Raw genomic sequence first — 23,447 nt, forward strand, 5'->3', positions numbered from 1 at the left:
CTGGCGCAATGCATTTATGCGTACACTTAATTAGTGTAAGTCCGCTTCCGGATCTCGGATAAAATCTATAGCGCAACCGCGCGTTTCATTCTTCAGCCGTGTTTGATCTTAGTTGCAATGCTACGTAAATAGGAAACAGATACCGGTAACACGTTGCGTGCGAGTTCATATCCGAACGAACTCTGCCCCGTATGCAGTGGCCGATTGTAGATATCACGAGTATTGTCGGAACGTAATTAACCGAGGGGTAAATCCCGCATCAAGCGCTATGGAATGATCGGCGATTTAGGAAGCACGAGCCGACCGGACAGCTTGCGTACGCTCTGGCGTAACAGGTGTCGAAATGACCTCGACATCTCCGCACCTCCATCGTCTCTTATCTGCTTCCCGTGGTGTCACCCTTTTCAAGAGAGCGCCGGTTTTCGTTCGAGACGGCGACTGTAGCGAGTACATGTGCCCTCGGGTGCACCTCTGGACTGTGGCGAGAGTGCCGACAAAAAAAGAAAGAAAAACGCACAAGTAGAAAGAGCTCGCAGAGATGCACCGACAGCAGAGTAATGAAAGAGAGAGAAAGGGATAGCATAAAGCAACAGAGAGTGCAGCCCAGCGAGAACCCTCACCCTGTCCCCCACTTTTCTTTATCTGTTTCTTTTCATATTAGACACGGCGTTCATATACCACAGCGCCGACACATCTCGCCTGTTTAGTGGAGCGCGGGCTCAAGGAGGTCATTATTAGTCGGTCCCCCGGTTCCGTGGTCTGAGCGCTGATCTTCACAGCGCGAGCACGGACTGCGGTCGAGTGCGGCCGTGCAAGCACGGAGCGTGGACGGCAGGACACGGCCAGGAGTATTTCCCAACAGTATTTTTTTTTCTCGTAAGTACGAACAGTTATGACGTTAACGGAGCCGATGCAAAAGCTTTCGCAGCTTGTAATTCGCAATGTTCACTCTACCAAAAGGCCTAAGCCTGCAATTTATGCGAGAAATGTGCCGGGAAAGTGTGCATCTATAGCTACATTCGATTAGACGGTGGATGCACCGGCTTGATCAAATCTTCGTTCTTCTTGGAACCTGCGCTTCGAAAGATTTTGCGGTTTGGGACACGTGCATTCGCTCCGTGCAAGCACGGTGTTTCATTTCGAATTTGCAATGTGCACTTAGTCGTCGTAGCAGTAAACCTGAACACGGTAGAGACGTAAGGCACGGAAGGATAGGTGAACAGGAATATGTCGTGTAATTCACTCCTGGGACTTTTTTACGAGTTAGGTGACTGGGCTTAATGTGTTTCACTTATTCATATGTGGCTTGATTTCTTGATTATGCGTGTTCGACTTATTTATATCAGTTGCCTTCACGTTTAGGTGCATGTTACGTAATTTTCACATGCCCGTGGCCTTTATTATTTTACTTAATATGGGTAAACGAGTACCCGGCGCGGATTAAAGGCATCATCTCCTAAACATCGTATATTGTTTCATAAAAAAAAAAAACACGTCGAATTCGGTACCCGGCGGCTTTCCTGACTTCATACTTAAGTCAGACTTGGCAACTTTCCATTCAATGTGTGGTTTTATTAATAAATTAAGTTTACTCATTTTGCTCATGCCATTCGACAGGTACTGCTGGTCTTGAAACTGGCAAGCAGCGTTCATACACAGGTCCGTATATGTGGGACGGCGCTCCTTTTTATTTCTTTTTTTCGCCCGTAAGATTAGATCTCGAAACTACTCTGCAGTGAACGGCTACGAACGGCTGTTAAATAGAACGCCTGCTGTAAAAATGCCCTCAGTTCAATCGCGGAATTGCCGCCAACGATAGTATTGACTATCTACCTCCCCCGCCGATTCTTCATGAACGTCTGTAGGTATATTAAAGCAGCATGCATTTTGCGCCTATTCTTTTACCTGTTTTGAACGTAAATAATACAAGGGACGCAAGAGCATACTGTTACGTTATTTACCTGATTGAGTGCGAGTAGAAACAGAATTTTGGCCCAAATGTGGAAACAGGTAATACGCCCAGCAGAAGTGTAGAATTTCAAAACAAGGACTTGCACCTGACTTCAATTTTAGACAAAGATAACACCACTGCGACGCGTCAGTCAGCTGCGGTATAGCGCTAAGGCAAGCGCGAGGCTGACGGAAGTACTGATGCAGTGACAGTGAACTTATAGCAGCTGGTAAAGCTTTCCTGTAGCTTGCTGCGTTCGAGCTAGAAAGCAGCGTTCCACACAAGGCTTGGGCAGGAATAGACGACGTTAAACATCCGGGAAGCTGGTTTCAAGCTCCATAAATGTGTTGAGATAAGATTTATGGTAACGCTAAAGCGCAGGCACGCGGCTTGCGAGAGATTAAATGTGGGGGTTGTGGAGCTTCACGTCCAATTCGTGACACCCACTCCTGTCTGCGCCGCGGCCATCGGCATACCACTGGCGATGGCAGGTTTGCATTAATGAAGGGGATAGAAAATTGAGCGACTGGTCCACGGCATTTACGCTTGTGCGTACCGCTTATGAGTGCAGCAGCGGTAGATGTGAACTACTAACTCAATCACATGTTTGACAAGGGTTCTTGCAAAACAAAACAACAAAAAAGTTACAGTGTCGTTTCAATTCGTGAACGCGGGTTCCAAGCAAGTGTATGGGTGCTATTCCGTTGTTTTTGCGTTGCGCGCAGAATGATTTGAAAAAGATTTGATTGTGTGTAAGTGTGACGGTTCTCTTTCTTTCTCAGGGCTTATTTTTATTTTGTACGTTTTGTAACAAGCCCGCACGTAATAAACAGATAGAATATTCTTCCTGTCACCATTTCTAACTTCACACTTTATTCTCCTGTGCCCCCGAACTCTCTTACCGCGGAGTTTGTCTTGTCTTCTTCTACTTTAACTGCATGAGGCCGCTTCACGGCCTCGCCTTTGTTTTCATCGCTCCTGGGATGGCATTTAAACACGTTTGCTATATAGAGGCTGATTCAATGGTGCTATTGGGGCCTACATACCAGACAGTCTTTAAGATTTCTTGTTGACTTGCTATTTTGCAACAGTGTATGGCCCTTTGTGATTTGAGCTTGAGGTCGGCAGCTCTTTTCTCACTAGCACGAATTCTCCAACCTCTATTCTTGGCATCGCTGTGTGTTCTTTTTACAGCGAAGCTGTATATGACTAGGGCATTTCCGCGGTGGTCGTCGTAAACTTTATTAAAAAGGGGAAGGGGAAGGGGGGAGGTGGCTGAGGGATCGGGCTCAAGTAAGGCCCTGGGCCTGCTCGGCCTTCTCCGCCCAGTCCACCAGTTCAAGCTGTCGGTCGACGTCCCCGGAACTGAGCCAGGCTGTCCATTCAGTTTCGCTGCTGACGGGGGGATGAAAAAACGGGAGCGTGGTGCATTCCCAACATTATGTGTGTGTATGTCCCTGTTTGTGAACAGTGCCTACATAGGTCGCTTTCCTTGCCCCCCTGTGATTTTGTTAATGTACTTTGGGTGTGGGTATGTGTTTGTCTGGAGTCGCCTAAACGCGACCGCTTTCGTTTTATCGAGTTGCTTGGCCGGCGGTGGGAGCGCGCGACGCCTCAAGCGGCTAACTAACCCACTAACTAGCTCGTTGGCGCCCCTCGGCACAACCATGCGAACGCGCTCGTGTCCCTGCTCACGCTTTCGTCGTCGTCGCCTCCTTCCACAGCTGGCTCAGTAGCCGTTAATTGCTTAAGGAGGTGCGAGTCCTTCCTTGGCAGAAGCAAACTACCGTCACCATCATCAACAACAACTATCATCATCAGCAATGGCTCGAGCATCGCCGTCTTCTTCCACAGCTGGCTCGTTTATGGCTTCACGGGTTTTGCGATGCGTGCCACCGATTCTTCCTTTGTGTATTTCGTAGTGTAGTGATATCCAGTACTCTTCCCAAGAAAGTTACCTTGTTCTTGAAGAATCCACTATTCTTAAAATTAACGTTTTGGTTGGCTTCTGACGAAGCTGCGAGGACATGTGCCAGGTATTGTTCACGGAGACGCTTGCTTTTCGAATACGCAATACTACGTAGACATTGCAGAAGCGGTCAATGAACGGATCCAGAACCATAGTCACCATTTTCTGAAACCATGCTGGGCGAGTTTTTCTATCCGAAGGAAAGGCGGTAGTATTGGTAGATGTCAAACGAAGGTATAAAAGCCGTATACCGCTTCGTATCCTCTTGAAGTGGTACTTGCCAAAAGCCTTTACAAAGGTCCGTCCTGGAAAACCAAGGACATCCACATGTATCGTCAATTATCCCATCTATTCAATCATAGAGAATGGAATGAACGTTGGTTGTTAATTGCTCTGTAGACCGTGCATAGTCGAAGGCTTCTATCTTCTTTGGGTGTTATCGTTATCGGCAATGCATATGATGATACGGACGGACGGATAATACCTGAGTCCAACATCTTCGCAAGCTCATCTTTCAGTCATGCTTTCTTTTCTCTGGTGAGTTTGTAAGGTTTCTTCCGTACTACAGTTGCCTCGTGTAATTTAAACGGAGCTTCAAACGTCCTATTACCTGGAGGATAGCCTCCGCTACAGTAGAATTCACGATATATTATAGGAACGTCGTTTTCTTTCTTCATGATGCGACTTTCTTTCTCCATTCGCAGAGGTTGCGGCTCATGCACATCTTGGCTCACAGACACAGTATATCCCAGTGTACAGGGTCTGTTCTGAAAGTAATGTCAGTGAGTTTATTGTGACGCGACTGTACGTCGGAGCGCGGTCTAACCGGTTGAAACTGCTAAGGGGGGGGGAGGGGGAACCCAGCTAAGCAGCGCTCCGTCGCTCAGTGTGCTCCGAGGATCGGAGAGTGTAGGACAGGCTGTCCGTGAGAGTTGTTTTTTGTTCTTGTGCAAGCGAAAATGCAGCGGTCGTTAGAACAAAGATTTGCGATCAAGTTTTGCGTGAAAATTGGCAAGACCGCTGCGGAACGGTTACCATGCTCAAGACTGCTTACAAAGAACATGCCCTGTCAGATCGGCAAGTGTTTCGGTGGCACAAGGCCTTTTTGAAAGGCCGGGAAGAGGTCGACGACGAGGACCACGCCGGACGGCCATCCACGACCACCGTGGCTAACAATGTGACGCGAGTGAGGGAACTGCTGAACTCAGACCGACGTTAAAACTCAAGTTCATGAAATCATTACAAACGATATCGACATGCGGAAGGTGTGCGCAAAAATGGTTCCAAAAGTGCTCACTGACGACCAAAAGTCACGCCGCATAGAAACGTGCCAAGAAAACCTCGACATGTGCAAACGTGATCGAAAATTTTTGGACAACGTCATTACAGGTGACGAGACTTGGTTATTTCAATATGACCAGGAGACCAAAAGGCAATCATCGGAGTAGTACACGCATTCGTCCCCTTGTCAGAAGAAAGCCAGGATGAGCAAATCAAAGATCAAGATCATGCTCATAGTTTTTTTTGACATCCACGGACTGGTTCATCACAGGTTTGTAGAACCTGGAACCACTGTGAACTCCAAATTTTATGTGGAAGTCCTCAAAAGACTGAAGCGCAGGGTTCAACGCATCTGGCCGGACATCACAGACAACTGGAAGTTGCACCACCATAATGCGCCGGCCCCTAGTGCCTCCTTCATCGTCATCGACTTCCTGGTTAAAGCAGGGGTGCCAACGATCCCCCAGCCCCCGTACAGCCCGGACTTGGCTCCCACCGACTTTTTTCTGTTTCCACGCCTCAAAACGCCCCTGAAAGGCAAGCATTTTGGGACAGTGGACGGTATCAAAGCAGCTTGCACCGCACCATTAAAGGCCATACCGGAGGAGGACTACCGCAACGCATTCTACAGCTGGAAGTCTCGCTGAAGCCGATGTATCGACGCAAAAGGAGAGTATTTTTAAGATTTTTAAACACTTGTAAAGATAAATTCAATAAGTAATTTTAATGGCCTTACTGACATTACTTTCAGGCCAGACCCTGTATGTTAAGCTTGAGCAACTTGTTGTCTGGAAGGGAGTGTAGAAAGTCATACTCAATGCCTTCTATAAGCGGTGCCAGTATTTCTGCAATTCTTGGCTGGTACTTTTGCTTTAGGCGCATCCATTAGCAGTGTTTCTTCTCACGCCCGTCGTAGCCTCGCACGACTATTTTTCCTGTAAACATGTTCTCTGCTTTGGCTCTGCTTCTTTCTATAATTGGAACCGAAGCTCCGCTGTCTACAAGAGCTCGCATTGTCTCACCGTCCACTTCGAGTTATATATGCAATAAACTTGATGACACAAGTAGGATGGTCTCATTTGCCGTAGACACATATTTAGAATTTTCCTCTGCTTCTTCCTGCTCTTCATCATTTCACTTTGTCGGTTTCCGTAGGAGAGTTATAGGTGTTGCGATGCTGGCGCCAAAGTTAGACCTGACAGCTTCCAACACTGAAGGACACTTCTCATCCAAGCGATTGATGCTTGCCGTCCCTGCAACGTCTGATGTAATCTTGTATCTTCGCTCAGTCCAGTAATGCGGAAATGGTTTTAGTGGCTATAAGTGCGCTTCGAGCGTTTTCAAACCTTTTGCTAGAACCTGTCTTTGCAAATTTCTAGGTAAGCCGTGAATGATAAGAGCAAAAAGCGATGAAAGCGACAGTCCAGGTTCAGCGAGTTGAAAACGTCGTTGTTTCTCCAGAAAACACTCGAGTGGCGTGCTTAATTTGAAACTGTAGAATAGTGCCTCACGCCGCCGGTCAACCGGATTCTTGCTTAAAGTCAGAAGGAAACTCTCCTTCCGTTTAAACCAAGGTTCAGGCTTTTGTTGCGAAAGTCGCCAATCATGCCGCTTTCTGGTTATCCCGCTAAGCCACGGTCGCATGTTAATTACTAGGTCTTGTTCAGACAGCCATGCATTGTTCTTCGCAGCTTGTTCATAGAAAGCTATCCACCCTTCTGGACTGTGAAAATAGCCGTCGAACGTTTCAAAACGTACTATTTGTGATGAATGGTTGGCTCGCGTGGTTAAAGCAGAAGCCAGAGTCTCAATAATAGAGCTTTACTGCGAAATTTGCTATTGTTGAATTGTTATGGCTCGAAGAATTGTCGCTAGCTCGTTAAAAGGGGCTTGTCGGAGCATAAAAGTTATTTCTAGCAGTGTCAACAGCAGCTCGTTGAACAGACGCAACGGAATATTTACTTTCACAGAATCTCGCTCCAAAAGTTTCTCTGAGGACACTGAGGCTTCATCCACAATGCAATTCAGAAGCTCACCTTGAGTGACATGTTCAGGAAAGTCAATGGTGGCTTCATCCTCCACTTGATATTACTTGAATACCACAGAGTTGCTCCTGTTGTCCACAAAGAAAGTTACCCATATACTGGTTTTTACATAATAGACAGACAGAGTACTCTTGTCTTGTCTTGTTTCCAAACCCTCGCGCATAGCCACTATGAGGGATTGGCCACGAAGCAGGCGGTTTCCTGTCTAAATTTGAATTGTAGAACGTGGGAGTAACGAAATATGATTTAGAAGTTTTAAATATATACAGTTAAGAGTTTTGAGATAAAATAACATAATGAAGTAAAATAACAGGAATAATTGATAATTTTCGAAATTCAGCAAGGTAATTTTTTTTCTCTCTAATAAAATTGTAAACTTCAAGAAAAGCATCCCTGCGACTGGGTCCCAGTGAACTCGCCCCAAAAGGAAGGATGGTTGGCGAGGTTAGCGATAGCCCAAGTTTTCGAAATGAGTCTTCTAAAGGTTTTCTTTGTCCAGAAAATCGACGGCGCGAGAGAAAGTAATGCTTAATAGATTCAGGTGCATTTCAAAAGAAACATAGAGGAGACACAGCGAGACCAGACCCGTGTAAGTAAAAATTTAGAGGCGGTAACGACATCTCAATTTTGTAAAGGAAACTTCCAGTTGCTTTCAAGGACACCAGTTATTATTCCACGGGGAACAAAGATGGTGGAATTCAGAAGATGATGCTAGCATGAATATTGCAGAAATTGGCGATATAGAGAAATTTCTCAACCTATTCGCGGTGACATAAGCTGATGTCGGCAAAACAGATATGATACGGCCATTGAGGGATGCTCGTGAGAGTGAATCAGCCGTTTCACTCAATTGCAACCCACGATGTTCCGGTACCCAAAGCAAGCATATGTGCCGTAATTACGGAGGTACCATCGCACCATCGCCAAATTTTTGAATTGAAAGATACAGTAAGTGATGGTGCATACAATAACAGCTAAAGGTTCATTTTTGCGAAGCTTTCGTAACGCTAATACAATCAATCGCTTATAATTCTGCCTGAAATATGCGTGTGAAGACGGGAAGGCGAAAAGAGTAAGACCATTGAAGATATTCAGAGAAGGTCCTCACTCCTGCCTGCTCATTGCACATAGAAGTGTCAGTAGTTATTATATTATCAGTGGCTTGCTGGTGTAGGTGGTCTTGTAAGATGTTAATTAAATGTCTGCTTGTAATAGTTTAGCATGATATGGAAATATGTCCTCCAACTCAACTTTGAGATCTGCTAAGGCATCATTCGAATGGCAAACTTGACGTATGGACACATCCAATCGTTTTAACTGTGCTTGCACAAATATTATCTGAGGGCTGCGTAATCTCGACCATGATACTTAAAAAAAACTCAGACGCTTTAGCGATAAACACATATTGCGCACGTCTTTTTAAAAAGTCATAAACTTTCAAAAATGTCTGAATCATAGGCATGCGTAAGCTGCAATCTAGGGTGGGTTACGAGCTTCCTGATATAAAACAGTGTTGGCAACGAATCTAGGTGGCCCGAAACATAATCGTACAGCTTTCCTTTATAAAAGTATGAGGGGTTTAATGTTGTAGGTGGGATTACCGGAAAATCATACGCAGCCGAATTCTAACATGGGCCGAACATACATTTTAGATATCATAATTAAGGTATCCCTGCGTAGCCTATAGAGCGATGGTGGCTGAGCCGGCGGAACATAGCTACGGCACGTTCCTCCTTTGTTTTAATATGTTCAACGTGACTGCACTAGGTCAGCTTGCCATCGTGCATAACACAAAGCTACTCGACTGAGTGAACTTGACGAATGCTTTCCCAGTGGTATTGCAGAGATATATGCAACTGTGCAGTTAACGGAAGGGCTATAGTAGCGCACTTTTGCTAACATTTAACGGCATGAATAACCGCGCTAGCCATGTATCCAGCATTCGTAATTCTGCAATGACTGGTGCAGGCAGTGTATATTGGTTGCGGATCTAAAAAAAATTCGTTATCGTCCGCATAAACATAAAGATGTACTTCCGGAGACAAAGGAATTCTACTTAGCTAAATGTTAAATAATATGGGGGAAGAACGGCACCCTGTGGTACTCCTCTTGTCTGCCTGTGTTTAGACGCCGAAATGCGGCGTTGATAACAATAAAACTCTCTATCTCTCATAAATTCATAGATCCAAGCGGTTATATATTTCAGGAAATTTGTGGACTGAAGCTTATCGAATAGAATGCGGTATTTTACGGAGTAGTATGCTTTTGGTACATCTATCGTCGTTACTGTACTTGAAGGGTTCAGGCACGCAGGATCGTGGGAGCGCGCATTGGGAAGCACGAATAAAGATTGTACCGTTTCTTCGCGCTTCACATTTAAGACGGTCGTCACGCTGACGGTGCAGATGGCGATCGGCGCCGCTGTGGTCGTTCACCATGCTCCTTTCATCGAACCCCCACGAAAATGTTGGTTCATACGGCAACGCTTTTGCAGAACCCCAAACGATGCTGGGTAGCCACTTATATTCCAAATGCTTCGCATAGCATTGATTCTCACAATGCATGAGATCATGAATTCTGGGAATAGCCATTGGTACCACAGATATATGAGGGCTCATGCATGTCGCAAAGGCGGTGCAAAATAATATGTCGAAGGAGAACGCGTTTTATAGAGCCATTGTTGAAAAATTTGTGATAGTTGAATAAAAGCCATCTATAGGACCTCGTGTAGAGCCGTCTTGGAGCATTGTAGACTTCAGGAAAATTCCGATTTTGCTAAAATTTAATGTCAAGCACTCCGCATCCCCGATTCGCTTCGGTGGTCGCGGGATGCGCCTTCCGTTGGGCACCGAGATGTCACCGATGTCTGAGGGTTCATGCGCTTCCCGTCGCGCAACACAGACAGATAAGCAGTCAATTAACTTATAAGGACGACAAGGAATGATGAGGGGTTGTATGGGTCTCATCATGGTTGATAATGGTTCGACGCGGATGGATAAAGCGCTAAAGAGCGATGAGGGCTTATAATGGTCGGAGCGATGTTGATAAGGACCGATAAGGGTTATTAAGAGTCGGATCATGTCTGATAAAGTTGATAAGGATTGTGTCAATTGCGATAAGAATGATAACGACCGATAAGGATTGATCATGGTTCATAAGGGTCGGATCGAGTCTCGTAAGGTTGATAACGATGGATAAGGGTTGAAAAGGGCTTATACTGGTCGGGTGAAGTTAGATAAGATTTCTAATGACACCGGGTTGCGTCGAGATGAGCAAGTGGCACAACGCTTACGCATACTTAGACAACTCCAGTGGCGACTCTGCATTTTTTTTTACTAATTTGTAAGCTTAAATATCCAGTGGCAAAACCTGGGCTGCCGCCAAAAAGGCGCTGTAGCAATGCCCCAAAAATAATTATTATCATTCGGGAATCTTTCAAGAAAGATTAAAGGCGGACGCTAACTCTGTCTAAAATCACGAAGGGTTATTTCACGAGTATATTTTACTTTCATATCACAGACACTGGTTTATTACAGCGGAGAAAATTAAGGCCGCAGTTCTCCCATTTCCCGCAGAAACCCGTGCTTTCGCGTTGCTTCAGGGACTCTAAAGTAATCTTGCTTGTTTTGGACATCTATGAGCTGGAATGTTCTAAACAATCTAGCTCATATACGTTTTTAATTGGAATGGCTGATAGCGCCGAGTGCAATGCCTGCGGTGTCGAAGAAACTATAGACCATCTACTGTGCTACTGCCCATCATTTGAAAATGAAAGACAAGATCTCTGCACAGCTCTCAACCAGTTAGATAGAAAACCGTTCACCTTGAACAAGATCTTGGGCCCATGGCCTCGCATATCGCAGCTACAAAAGGCCACAAAAGCGCTGCTGCGATATTTGAAAGATACAGGATTGAGTCAGCGTCTGTGATCCGGACTGAGTGACTGAACGATATCCCCGGTGGACTTTCTCTTTTTTCTTTAATCTTTCTTTAATCGGAACAATGTTCCAAGACGTCGTGGGAATTGGTACATGGTGGGAACTTCAAAGTGGCGTCCCCCACTATCTTTCGTTTCTATACCTTTTCTCGCTGACCGAGTCTCGGCACAAGACTCAATATTTTCGGCGTTCGAGAAATGCATTACGAGAAACGCCGACTAAGCGAGTCTTCTTCTTTGCTGTTTCTTTAACACCCGGGTAAATATAAACACACAATCGCTCCTACACTCCCACCACGCCGCAATGTGAGCGCTGGGGCAGGGAAGTGAACCCAAACCTCGGGCTCTGCAGTGCAATACTTACTGAGCCACTACAACAACGAAAAAAAACGTGCCTTCAAGTTTTCTTTCTTTTTTTCGGCGTGAATGCTTGCCGGGTTCTCAACATTATCCTCGAGAGTTCTCACTTTCGAATATTGCGCGTTCGCTCTCATTGTGTACAGTAAGAGTAAAAGTACAAGTGCACTTTATCAGGAAGTATCAGATTCCTCGAACATGTAGGTCCATGCGTGACAATCGTCAGCGATAACCTATGAATGCACTGACGAATACATCGCTATCCGACCCGGAGAGACATAAACGTTTAATGATAAGAAGGGCAGTGACGCCGGCATGAGGTAAACTCAAGGCGAATCGTCGACGCTAAAGCGATTAACACTGAAGCAATGTAGCGACACGCCGTAGTGCCATTAGAGGGCCGAACCGAAACTGTCTTTTTTCTTTCCGTTTTTCCGTACGGTTCAGCCGAAACGGTCCCGTTTCCATTCAATTGCGGAGTGAAGAAATAATGGTTTAATCCGGTTCGAACTAGTGCAAGTTTATTTGCATAAGCAAATAATTATTACACGAAACCAGCATAAATTTATGCTGTAAGAAAGTTCGAAGATGCTGCTAAGCTACACGGGCAGATTATGCATAAAAAGATTATGCTTCAGGCCACACGTAGTTAATAGATTTAGAAAATTAAGCAGACCCAACATAAATGGGGGAATCTATCCGAAGCGAAGCTTTATTCAGAGAGTACAGTTTATTAAAGGATCGCAGAGAGGTCCTCTCGCCTGCTATTCTTTTCTGCAGAGGAAGGAGCACGGGGGAGGAGAGGTGTTTGAGAAGCGATTATGAGGATGCGAATTATGGCGCGTTCTTTTCTTAACGGCCCATTCTCAGATATAACGCTAAGCCGGCGTCAACTAAAAATTCTGAGCGACCTCGCTTTGCTGATATTATGTTTTATTTTCGATCAACTGCCTGCTGTTAATTGGCGCTAACGAAGACGCTTTGTGAATACGGGCGCTGGGCCCCTATTTACAAAGGTCGTTTTACTCCAATAACAATCATAGGGACCACCCCATCAAAATTTTCGCCATAATCGTAGCCATCGCCGTGACGTTCCGTAATAAAGTTGAAGTCCCCTTACGAAACACCCCCAACAGGGGTCTTAAAGGAAAACAAGGCGAGAAAGCGAGAAGTGTGATAAGATCCTATAGCGCCCCACGCAACGTGTGCTTTGGGTGCGAGAATGAGCCGTGGAGAACGTGGCACAATGCACGCCGCCGTATCCGTGCACCGGCTGTTGCAGGTCACGGCATCTTGCGCGCGCTTTGGAGGGCAGAACGAGCGTGCGTCTCGTCGTCGAGCCGCGCTGTGGCTGCGCGGGGCTGTCCGCGCGGCTGTCCGCGCGGCTGAGCGCATGCGCGGCCCGCGTTCCCTATTAACGAAGGTAGCGTTAACGGCCCCGTGTCGCAGAAAATCAGGCGTTGGCGGAGTTGTCCGTGAGCGAAAATTGCCGCATATATTTAGGTTTGTGCACATACCAGGCCTTGCTATATCGCATGCGGTGTATGCGGGTTATGTTGCCACAAGATTGTGTCACTAAAGTTGCTCATGCCTTGTGTTACATTCTTGACAAAGCTATTATTCGATATATTGAGAATCACAGCCCACAAACAAATGGCATGAAACAAAATACCGACAGCGTGTCCTTTATGTTAAATCTTCTCAGACTTAAATATTAAAAGTGCGAAAGTATAACAGAAACCTGAAAATTATGTAACAATTTTTTGTTTGTTTGGCGTGGCTGTTCACTACCTTCTGATTCGGCCACGCAAGTGGCCGCGTTTCTACCAAAAAGTTCGCCATCGTGCATAGCGTTTGCCGCCAGCGTTTCCCGGTAAACATTGCGGTTACAGAAGCTGCAGTTGCGCGGGAAGCGTGAGAAGCAGTCGCGGATATTTTATAGCTATCGCGTTGCACTCCTAAACGCGGAGCTTAAGCATCCTCCAAGTTTTCTTGGGCACAATGTCCGGCGCATGCAAAGACACGGTAAACCGACATGGCTGATGGCTCCATGTGTTTTGCTTTACCGCGCGCCTAGTGTCTAGAGGATGCGTAATCTCGCGTTTCGGAGTCACGTTGAAGCGAGAGGCCGCACGAAGCTTTCACTTCTCTCTGTTTGCGCTCTTCACCGGCCACGCCAGCGTTGTGAAGACAGCAAGTGTTTGTCGTTATCCAGTGAAATCTGTTCTTGTTTTCCTGCGTGCACTTGACAGAATGCTCGTTAATTTAGTTGGTAAGCGAATTTTTACTGCCATTTTGATGGTCAATAAAACTACCAGCCTTACGTCGAGCAGCTGTCCATTAATTTGCTAAAGCTATCAATGCTTCGACTTTCGAGCGAAACCGCGACATCTTTTTATAACCGCTGGCACGTGTCCGTCTGCATCCTTCGCAGCAATCCAAAAGTGATTTAGGAGTTTAGAGAAGTAGAGAAAATAAAAACCATGCAGTGGGGACCAAGTGGACTAGAATTCCGGCCCCAGAGAGTAGCAGCGGGGCAGGGACCGCGGTCTTTAGATGCACTGACGTTTGGTTAACGCCAAATATGAGAGTAGCCTTGCGGCGTACAGGGCTTTTGCGAATATAATGCGCCGGCATTCGCGACAACTGTGGTCGCCATGCACTGGCGTCTTCAAGCAGCTGCAGGAGTCGGCGCTTGGCCAGCAGACAGATCTCTAAGGGTCTCTGAACCTTCGAAGGCGCACCCAGCGCAGCGAGATCTCGATGCGCGAGAAATGCAACATTTGCGACTGCCTTCGCGTCTAAGCACTCGAAGCTTTCTTGGGCAGAAACTTGCGCGTTGTGTACCCGCGAGTACACTCGGTGCAGAGCACTCGAAAAAGTGCGGTATGAGTGAGGGCTGTTCTTCAGTCGCCGCTACACTTGAGGATCATCGTGTTTATTTTTCTTTCTGTCTGTGGCCAAAGAAACGGAGGAGCGATAACCCCGCCGTACGGTCTTAAAGGGAGGAGGGTCGCAGGAAAATAGAAAAGATAGTTTCATACTGGAGATACCTTTTTTATTCTTTTTTTTGCCTCCTATTCTAGAACTCAGACCAAAGGTGTATCCACGTCAACGTAGCTAATGCTATAGGCTGCTAATTAAGACAGTTCTGTTACGTTCTTCAAGAACGGGCTTCAGTATGGCAGCGGCAAATTCAAAATTTTATTCGTGCTGTACTCGGCGCTCGCACCTCTCTGAACAGCCGCTGAACTCGGAAGTCCTACCAGAAAGATATTCTTTGTTTACTCCCCACCTTCAGTTGAAGAAATAAAACATGCCTGGTATTGCGATAATTAAAGCTATGATCGGAGTGTCGCGTATTTTTGGACTCCCTACAGCGAGTATCATACTGCCCGAATACCATGTCTCTACTGCACTGCTTTTAAGTATCGTTTCAAACCTCCGCTGAGGTCCAAATATATTGTTGTCGACGGGCCCCGTTATTCGGCATTTCGGCCCAGCCACCCCGACAGGGTCGGTTGAGACAAGACGACACGTGGCTACCTGAAATAAGGATCAACACTCTAAACTAAACAGCTAAACAAATATGTTTCCTTTCTCTCTCTCTCTCTCTCTCTGCACTGAGGCCTGCAGCATGGGCATCGGTGCAGTAACGGCTCAACGACATTACCGGAAGGAGCACGTCATGCCCTATGCGAGTAGCACGTTAAGCACGCCTGAATGCAATTATACCGTGACCGAACATGAATGCCTAGCCGTCATTTTTGCGGTGCAGCATTTCTGCTGGTATGTGTGTACGGCCGTCCGGTCCCAATCGTCACGGAACGGCGGAGCAAACTTCCTTCCCTTCTTCCTCGTTCAATTCAATGACTCTTCGTCTTTTTCTACTGACGCGGTCACATCTACTGTGGTAATATTTATTTATTTATTTATTTATTTATTTATTTATTTATTTATTTATTTATTTATTTATTTTCAATACTGCTGCTCTCCTTCGAGAGCGTGGCAGTTGGGCAGTACAATAATTCAGCTGTACAATGCAAGGAAATCAAAGTATAGATTATACAAAAAGTAAGAAACGACACAAGCAGTGCAAGTTATACATAGTACTATACAAGTAAACCATGTTAAGATTAAACGGAATAGTAAATAATGAAAAAAAAAAGAAATGGAAAAGAGCAAGATGCTTTATAACAATAGCACAGATATTACTAAGGGCAAGTAATAAAACAGAAGTAACTAATATAAAACTACGAGTGCTTGGGAATCATTATGACAAACGAATAAGCTGGTCGGAAATTATAGTGTTTATTAAAATTTCCTAACGAATAAAGTAATCTGTGCCGGAGTCCCTGCATGCATAATAGGCACTGTTATTCACTCACAGTTTTTTCTATTTGCGAGATAAATTCGGATAATGACTCAATGTTGGTGATAGTAGGATCAAGTTGGTTCCATTCTGCTATTGCGAGCGGGAAGAAAGAATACTTAAACGTGTCATTTTTACATGCGTATTCTGTCAATGTGTGCTCATGCTTGTTACGTGTAGGTCGGGCCTCGGAGAATGAAATGTATTGGGAGGTACCTATCCTATAGTTATTTTTTAGTAGTTGAAATATTGAAAATATTGCCGTGAGATGGTGATAACGGGCGCGCAAGGAGGCAAGCTAGACAAGGACAGCGTCGCGTCGAACACTCTTCGTCTCACGATATTGCGCTCGTCAAAAGAAGGAAGAGCTCGGCGGTGGCGATAGCGGCCTCCACGACCAGCCGACGTCAGTGACTTATTCCATAGCTAAGACAAAGTCGGTAATAAAAGCATGTCATCGTGCATGTACCAGATAAGCGGCATCTATCGCAACAGTTCTAGAATCTGCTACAAGGCCGGCGGCAGAGTAGTACAAATCAATGCAACACGCCTGTCGTGCTTCGGAGCATCTCTATAGAAGGTGCTACAGTGTGCCCTTGATGTAGGCAGCGAGTACATCCTGCGCTGAAGTGGCGAAGCTTGATAGCACTGATAACACGTCAGAGGAAAGAAAGGCTGGGCAAACAGCATGATATATATATATATATATATATATATATATATATATATATATATATATATATATATATATATATATATATATATAGAGAGAGAGAGAGAGAGAGAGAGAGAGAGAGAGAGAGAGAGAGCAACCAACCGTTGGTCCGGCGCAAACCACCGTAAGATGCCCATCGCTCCTCGACGAGGCAGGAGATGTGTCGTTTGAGCTCCTGAATAACTCTTTGCAATGCGGCCAATGCAATATCAATAATGAATCCGGGACCTCGAAGAGGCGCGATATAATGCTAAGGCATCTATCTCGCAGGCATCGTTAAATTGCCACAGAGTTTTTCGTACCCCTTTTTTCCTATTCTACAGTAAAGGACAGTCGACCGGGGGTGTCCTCTCGTTAACCTCCCCTTTGCTTTCTCCTTCATCTCCCATTCACTCGGTGATAGCGATGACGAATCGCCTGCTTTCCTCGTTCAAGAGCTTTCCGCTTTCACTATATACACCGTCGCATCTGCAGCAAGCTCCTGCCCTAATCGTGAGAGACGACGCCCGAAAGTACTAGCATGAATATATTTACCCAAACGCACTTATTTTAGACCCATGCAGCCATGAAACGCATGCAGCCGAAGAACTAGAAATATGAGAGAGGCCACTACAGTTTGCGAATAAAGGTGCTCACAGCAATACGTTATGTCGTTACATTGCTCGAATACTAATCGCATAAACGTCGACAGCTTCAGCGAGATAAGTTCTGCCGGATCCTTTTTTTTAGTGTATGTGTGTGTGCGTGCACACTTTGTCTGACAGAACGTGCGACGTCTGCTTACCTTATTACATCTAGATTTATAGCATGCTCCACAGCCATACTAGACCACGTAGCAATTTTGTGCCTGCTCTTAGTGCGTTATCTTGTACTTTTGTTCCCTTCAGTTATGCTCTGTTTATTATACGCACAACTGTTCATGGTGAATGGAATATACCATTGACATATTCAAGCTCGCGTTTCCTGCTTGGACTGTATGTCTGCAGTATTGCGAAAATAAGTGACCAAGCAAGTAAAGCTACAGAACGCGGAAATTCGCTATAGTCTCCCTTGGCGTCAAAAGTCTTGGTGCTTCATGATCTTCGTTACTGTTGCCTCTGTCGACATTCGCGTCTTTTCCGCCTTAGCTGGCTTTTAAGAAGCCGTCGGCGGTCGTCTGTTACGATAAATATGTTGGCTTGAAATAAAATGTCCAGAAGTAGCTACTCATTTGCGTCGCGTTATGTATCAGAAGCTCATGCCCAGTGTGCCATGAAAACAATCTTGCGCGCGCACACACCAATGCCACGGTTAAGTAGTCCTGAAAGGGAACACCTGATGCAAGTACAAGTTCACCATAATCTACTAATTAAATCAAGCCAATTGGCTCGTTGTGCACAAGGCTATTTTTGTTGTCACATATTATCTTCGTACTAGTATCGCACTTTTCTTTTTTTTTCGCACTTACGTTTCCTGGTTATTTCCCGTCATGATCTTATGCAGGATAAGGCTGAAAAACGTGGTACGTCATGTGGGAGCTCGTTGTAGCCACCGTGGTCCTTTTCGTCGTGCACTGGCTCATGTGAGTACATTGCCGTTTGGTGCAGTATATTACAGCGAGAGCTGTTGTCTTCGCTTTGGGAAGCGCATTCGCTTCTTATTTAGTGATGGCGATAAAATTGAGAGTTTCGCTACTAAACAATCCGCTAAGCCGACAATGTAGCTAAAACTAATCACTAAATGACAGAAAAGCTATAGAAGTATTATTTCACGGTAGTAAAGGAAAAAGGAACCCTCCTTAGTAATAATATGACGCAATTTTTTTTAACTTTATGGAATTCTTCTAATCACCTACGGCAGATAGCACAGTTCTCTGTAAGATGGAATACTAGAATAGGTTGACGTTACCAGCACGAGGAATCGAAATGCACAATTGAGAAATTTGATATTTTTTCATATTTCCTTTATAACGAATTACCTTAGGGCACATGTTGCGATGTACAAATTCGAGTCAATGACTTTCGAGGCATGTTCACTTGAAACAAATTAAGAATCTAGCAATCTTTAAAACAACCTCCGTCAAAGTTGCACCAAATTACAGTGTTGTTCCAGAAACTATTTAATGAAAACTCCTTCTTATGTAGTGCAGGAGACATTTACAGGGAGCACGATCAATGCCTTTCGAGCTCAGTGGCTCAAATTCATAAATTGTTATATGTAATCTAGAGTAACTAGGTCACAAGTTTGTACGCGAAATTTTGTTAATTAGTCAATTACTCTTTTTTTGCGTGTGTGTTTGCAGGCAAGCAACGTCATCTTCTTCGAGTAATTCAGCTCTGTGAGGAGAAGTTTGCTAGCAACCAACAACTATTTTTGAATATTATTTTGTTTTTGAAAATGAAAATCGCCTGGTATACAAAGAATATAACGCAAATAGTCAAATTTATGTTACAGCGGATAAATAAGTTGCGCAGTTCAGAGACAGCGTAGGACAAGCGACAATCATGGATAGCCTCGAGTCATGCTCTAATATATAACAGAAAGATATAAAAAAGGTTATCGCATGATATGACTGAGCGATCGTGATGTTACCATAGGAGTTTAAAAAGGACGTCAAACCGATTGTACTTAACTATTCACAAGAAAGTCTTTCACGTCTCTGTTCGCCAGACGATCGTGGGGGCCGCAGCACGGCCCATGCCCTTCTCGTGCCGTTAGGAGATGCCTATATAAGACACCTCGAAGTGTTTTCAAGTGACTCTTGTTGCTCGTAAATTTGGAGGCTATACCCATCAGGCTGCCTTTAAAGCGAAATACTTAAATGGCTTGTTGCAATGGCTCATACCCGAAAAGAGTGGCGTCTAGACCAGTGATGCAAGATATCAGTAATGCGAAAATATCATCATCAGGAATGACTCAGTTTGTAATCAAGCAAAGATGCGATGGCTGAATATGAACGAAGAAACGAGAGAAAGAAAGAACGAAAGGAGCAACGAAAGAAGGAACGAAAGAAAGATATGAGGAACGATGAAAGGACAAAGTAGAAAGGAACAGAAAGAAAGAACGAAAGAAAGAAAAAGCAAAGAAGAAAGGAATAGGAAGAACGAAAGGAAGAAAGAACAAAGAAAGAACAGAAAGAAAGATCGAAGGAAAGACAGAAATAAAGAACAATGAAGAAAAGAACACGAAAGAAGGAAAGAAAAGATAAAGAACAAAGAAATAACGAAAGAAAGAAAGACAAGTAAAGAAAGGAAGAAAGAACAAAAAAGAAAAGAACAGAAAGAAATAACAAAGACAGAAATAAATAAAGAAAGAAAGAACAAAGAAAAAAGAACGAAAGAAAGGAAGAAAGGGAGGAAGCAAGCACAAAGAATAAAAGAACAGAAAGAAAGGACGAAAGAAAGAAATAAAGAATGAAAGAACGAAAGAAAGACCAAAGAAGTAAAGAACAGAGAGAAAAAGAAAACAAGGAAGAACAAAACAGAAAGGAAGAACCAAAGACAGAAAGGAAGAAAGAACAAAGATGAACAGAAAGAAAGAACGAAAGAAGGACAGAAACAAAGAATGAAAGAACGAAAGAAATACCAAAGAAGGAAAGAACAGAAAGAAAGAAAGAACCAAAGAAAGATAGAAACAAGGAAAGAAAGAACGAAAGGAAGGCAGACAGAACAAAGAACAGAAAGAAAGAACGAAAGGAAGACAGAAAGGGAGAAAGAACAAAGAAGGAACGAACGGAAAGAAAGAAAAGAATAGAAATAAAAGAACAGAAAGAAAGACAGAAAGAAAGAACAAAGAAAAGAACAGAAAGGAAGAAGGAAATACGGACAGAAAGGAAGAACAAAGAAGAAAATAACAGAAAGGATGAAAGAAAAAATTTCTGGGTAGTGCGCTAGGTGCTCGCATGTGTCGTTGAGGAGGTCTACCTACAGCTCCGTACGTTTGCTTCACATTGTGGCTCGTTATACCTTGCAAGAAGTCTGACACCTGCGATCGTATAGTTTAATGCACAACCATGAGTGCAGCAGGCATTCGCCTTCAGCGTTCTGCCTAATCTTTCATCTAAATTCATGGTGTACGTGTTTCATGCTGTTTTTCCAAGAGCTTCGTGCACGTGACGTCGCTGTCTCTAGAGTTAAGGTAACCCGCTACTGTAGTTAAGGTGGCTTGTATATGCGCCAAAGAGGACAATACCTTGTCGTCACTTCAAATCACGCGTTCACCAGTCATAAAAAAATTATCCGTAATTGAAAATTAAACCTGGGCACCAAAGATGTTCTTTATCAGAATATGAGAGCTCCATATAATAGTTCTGTGATCAAATTTTATTGCATATGCGCAACTTTCGATAATTGGAACTGATGCACTGCGCAAAACACATCTTTCACTTCGTAAACCTCTACTAGCTATCAGTGTCACTGCTTTGAGATAACGGCTTAACTGAGACTTTATTAGCATTCATGGGAGTCTTGCAACACGTATAAATCATTGCAAGCACGGAAATTAACAATATTATTTATTTCTACGACAAAATTTAACCGTTATAACTTGCTAGAGTGCCCCGAATGATATAATCCGGCTTTTAAAACGTTTAGTGTAACACCTGACGGTCCACCTCTCCGCAGGAAAAGAAGAGAACACTTCAACTTTTTCAAGAATCTCGGCATACCTGGACCAACACCAAACATCATTTTCGGAAACATGCTGGAGATGTACAAAAAGGTATAAGCAGTTTGCATTCCACCTCAAAAAAAGTGCCTCGCATATCAAAACAAGTTGCTATAGACTTCATGGCGTAAACAAGGCCATTGTGGTCTTTATTAGTAGCCTACGAGTAGAATAGTATCGCACTTGGAATACTTTTTTTTTTTTGGTCACGAGTATGGCATACGCCACCGTTAATATTTTTTAATGACAAGCACGCGCCTCTAATACCACTGCAATTCGCGCTGCACGTACGCCCACTTGAAGCAGGCAGGCGCCCACGCGCTCGTCGACGCGACGCTTATTCAGGGTGACACAGCTGGGCAACAGCGTGTGCACCGAGCTTGCATGCGACGAATGGTTCAGTGAAAATGAAGGACTCTATATTCGGCAAACTTTTGCAGTAGCCTGGTCAAAGCACGTGGTCAATGTTTAGAACGTTTGGCAGCAGTATGGCTCTATCAAAACGCTTATTTATTTATTTATTTATTTATTTATTTATTTATTTATTTATTTTGAAAAGTCTAACCTAAGCTTACACGAACAATACATAAGTTTTATTTCAGTTGAACGGAAGTTTTATTAGAATTTTTTTTTTCAGGCCTAATACATACAAAGTTTTCAAAACCGGTTCGAACCACACCCGAAGGTTGGCTGTGAACCCAGTGGAACCGCAAAAACTCGGCAAATACTACTCCTAACTAATACGAAATGGCTGTAGCCAATCACTGAATATTCAGAACCAAACATATGACATGAATATTTAATACACATATTATTTACACATTACAGTAATAAACGGTCTAAAATTCAACAACAGCAACAAAACTTAACGTATCCCATTTTATATAACTCATAAATATGCTATTAGCAAGATAAACACAAATACTAATTATATCGAGAACAAACACATTGCCACCAATTTGAAGAGTAGCAAGGAGAGTAAGGAAGGACATACACTTATAAGTCAGCATCATGACCAAGAGCAGCCCGACATATTTAAAAGTGACAATTATAAGAGTACTGACCTCATGACCAAGAACATTGAGAAGTTTTGTTCAACCTATGAAATTATTTTCCTTAAGCACGGAAGAAAGCGTGTGCGCGTGTTTGATTTCTATCATTTGCATATTCCAAACTTCAAGCCCAGTAAATTTATATAAAGGAAGAACAAAATTTTCGAACGTCTGCTTTCTGGTGGCTCTGGAGGATAAGTAAAAAGGGCAGATCTCACGCACTGTTCGAGTCACCACATCTAATTTCCCGCCGTCCTCGTCTGCGCTTCCCTTCCCAAGGCACCCATTCTATAACTGTAATGGTCCACCGCGGTTATACATGGCATCAAGAGCTCCATTTCTTTTTCTTTTGATGTGAACTAGAACATCGGCTATCTCCGTTTGCTGTTTGATCCACACCGCTTTCTTCCTGTCTCTTAACGTACGCCTAACATTTTTCGTTCCATCGCTCTTTGCGCGGTCCTTAACTTTTTCTCGACATTCGTTGTTAACCTCCCAGTTTCTGCCCCATACGTTGGCCCCGGTAGAATGCAATCATTATACACTTTTGGTTTCAACGACAGTGGTCAGCTCACTAACAGGATTACGGAATGCATGCCGTATGCATTCCCCAACTCATTTTTATTTCTCTGGGAATTTCTTACGCATGATCAGTGTCCACTGTGAGTAATTAACTTAGATAAACGTACTCCTGAACAGGCTTTTGAGGCTAACTGGCGTTCGTGAACTTTCGTTCCCTTGCCAAGCTATTGAACATGACCTTTGTCTTCTGCACATTAATCTTCGACCATATACTCTTACACTTTCTCGGTTAAGGTCCTCAATCATTTGTTGTAATTCATCCCCTTTATGGCTCAACAGGACAGCAACCGGAGGTTGTTGTGATATTCGCCATGGATCCTCACTTCTAAGTCTTTCCAGTCTAATAGCTTGAATACTTATTCTTGGTATGTAGTGAATAGCATTGGAGACATTGTCTCTTCACCTGAGCCCTTTTAAAAGCGAAGCGTTTGTTTGCGAACCTCACCGCGTTTTGGTAACTGTGGGTGTTGCGTGGCTATTCTCCTACCGAATAGGTTAACCAATCGCAGGAGAGGACGCATGCGACGTCACAGCCACTGGGT

The 23,447-nt window shown here is 44.2% G+C and overlaps 1 protein-coding gene across 1 annotated transcript in view; it reads left to right on the top strand.

Moving 5' to 3' along the window:
* Positions 1–678: 678 nt before the first annotated feature.
* The window catches only part of LOC142584961 (thromboxane-A synthase-like), a 44,951-nt gene continuing 22,182 nt past the window's right edge, over positions 679–23,447 (top strand). The window contains exons 1-3 of the mRNA XM_075695339.1: positions 679–876; positions 18,110–18,188; positions 21,229–21,325. Of these exons, the coding sequence (XP_075551454.1) occupies positions 18,136–18,188; positions 21,229–21,325 (150 nt within the window). The 5' untranslated portion in view covers positions 679–876; positions 18,110–18,135. The remainder of the gene's footprint in view (positions 877–18,109; positions 18,189–21,228; positions 21,326–23,447) is intronic.

This window comes from Dermacentor variabilis, chromosome 6 (genome assembly GCF_050947875.1).
Source record: "Dermacentor variabilis isolate Ectoservices chromosome 6, ASM5094787v1, whole genome shotgun sequence".
NCBI classification, from domain to species: Eukaryota; Metazoa; Arthropoda; class Arachnida; order Ixodida; family Ixodidae; genus Dermacentor; species Dermacentor variabilis.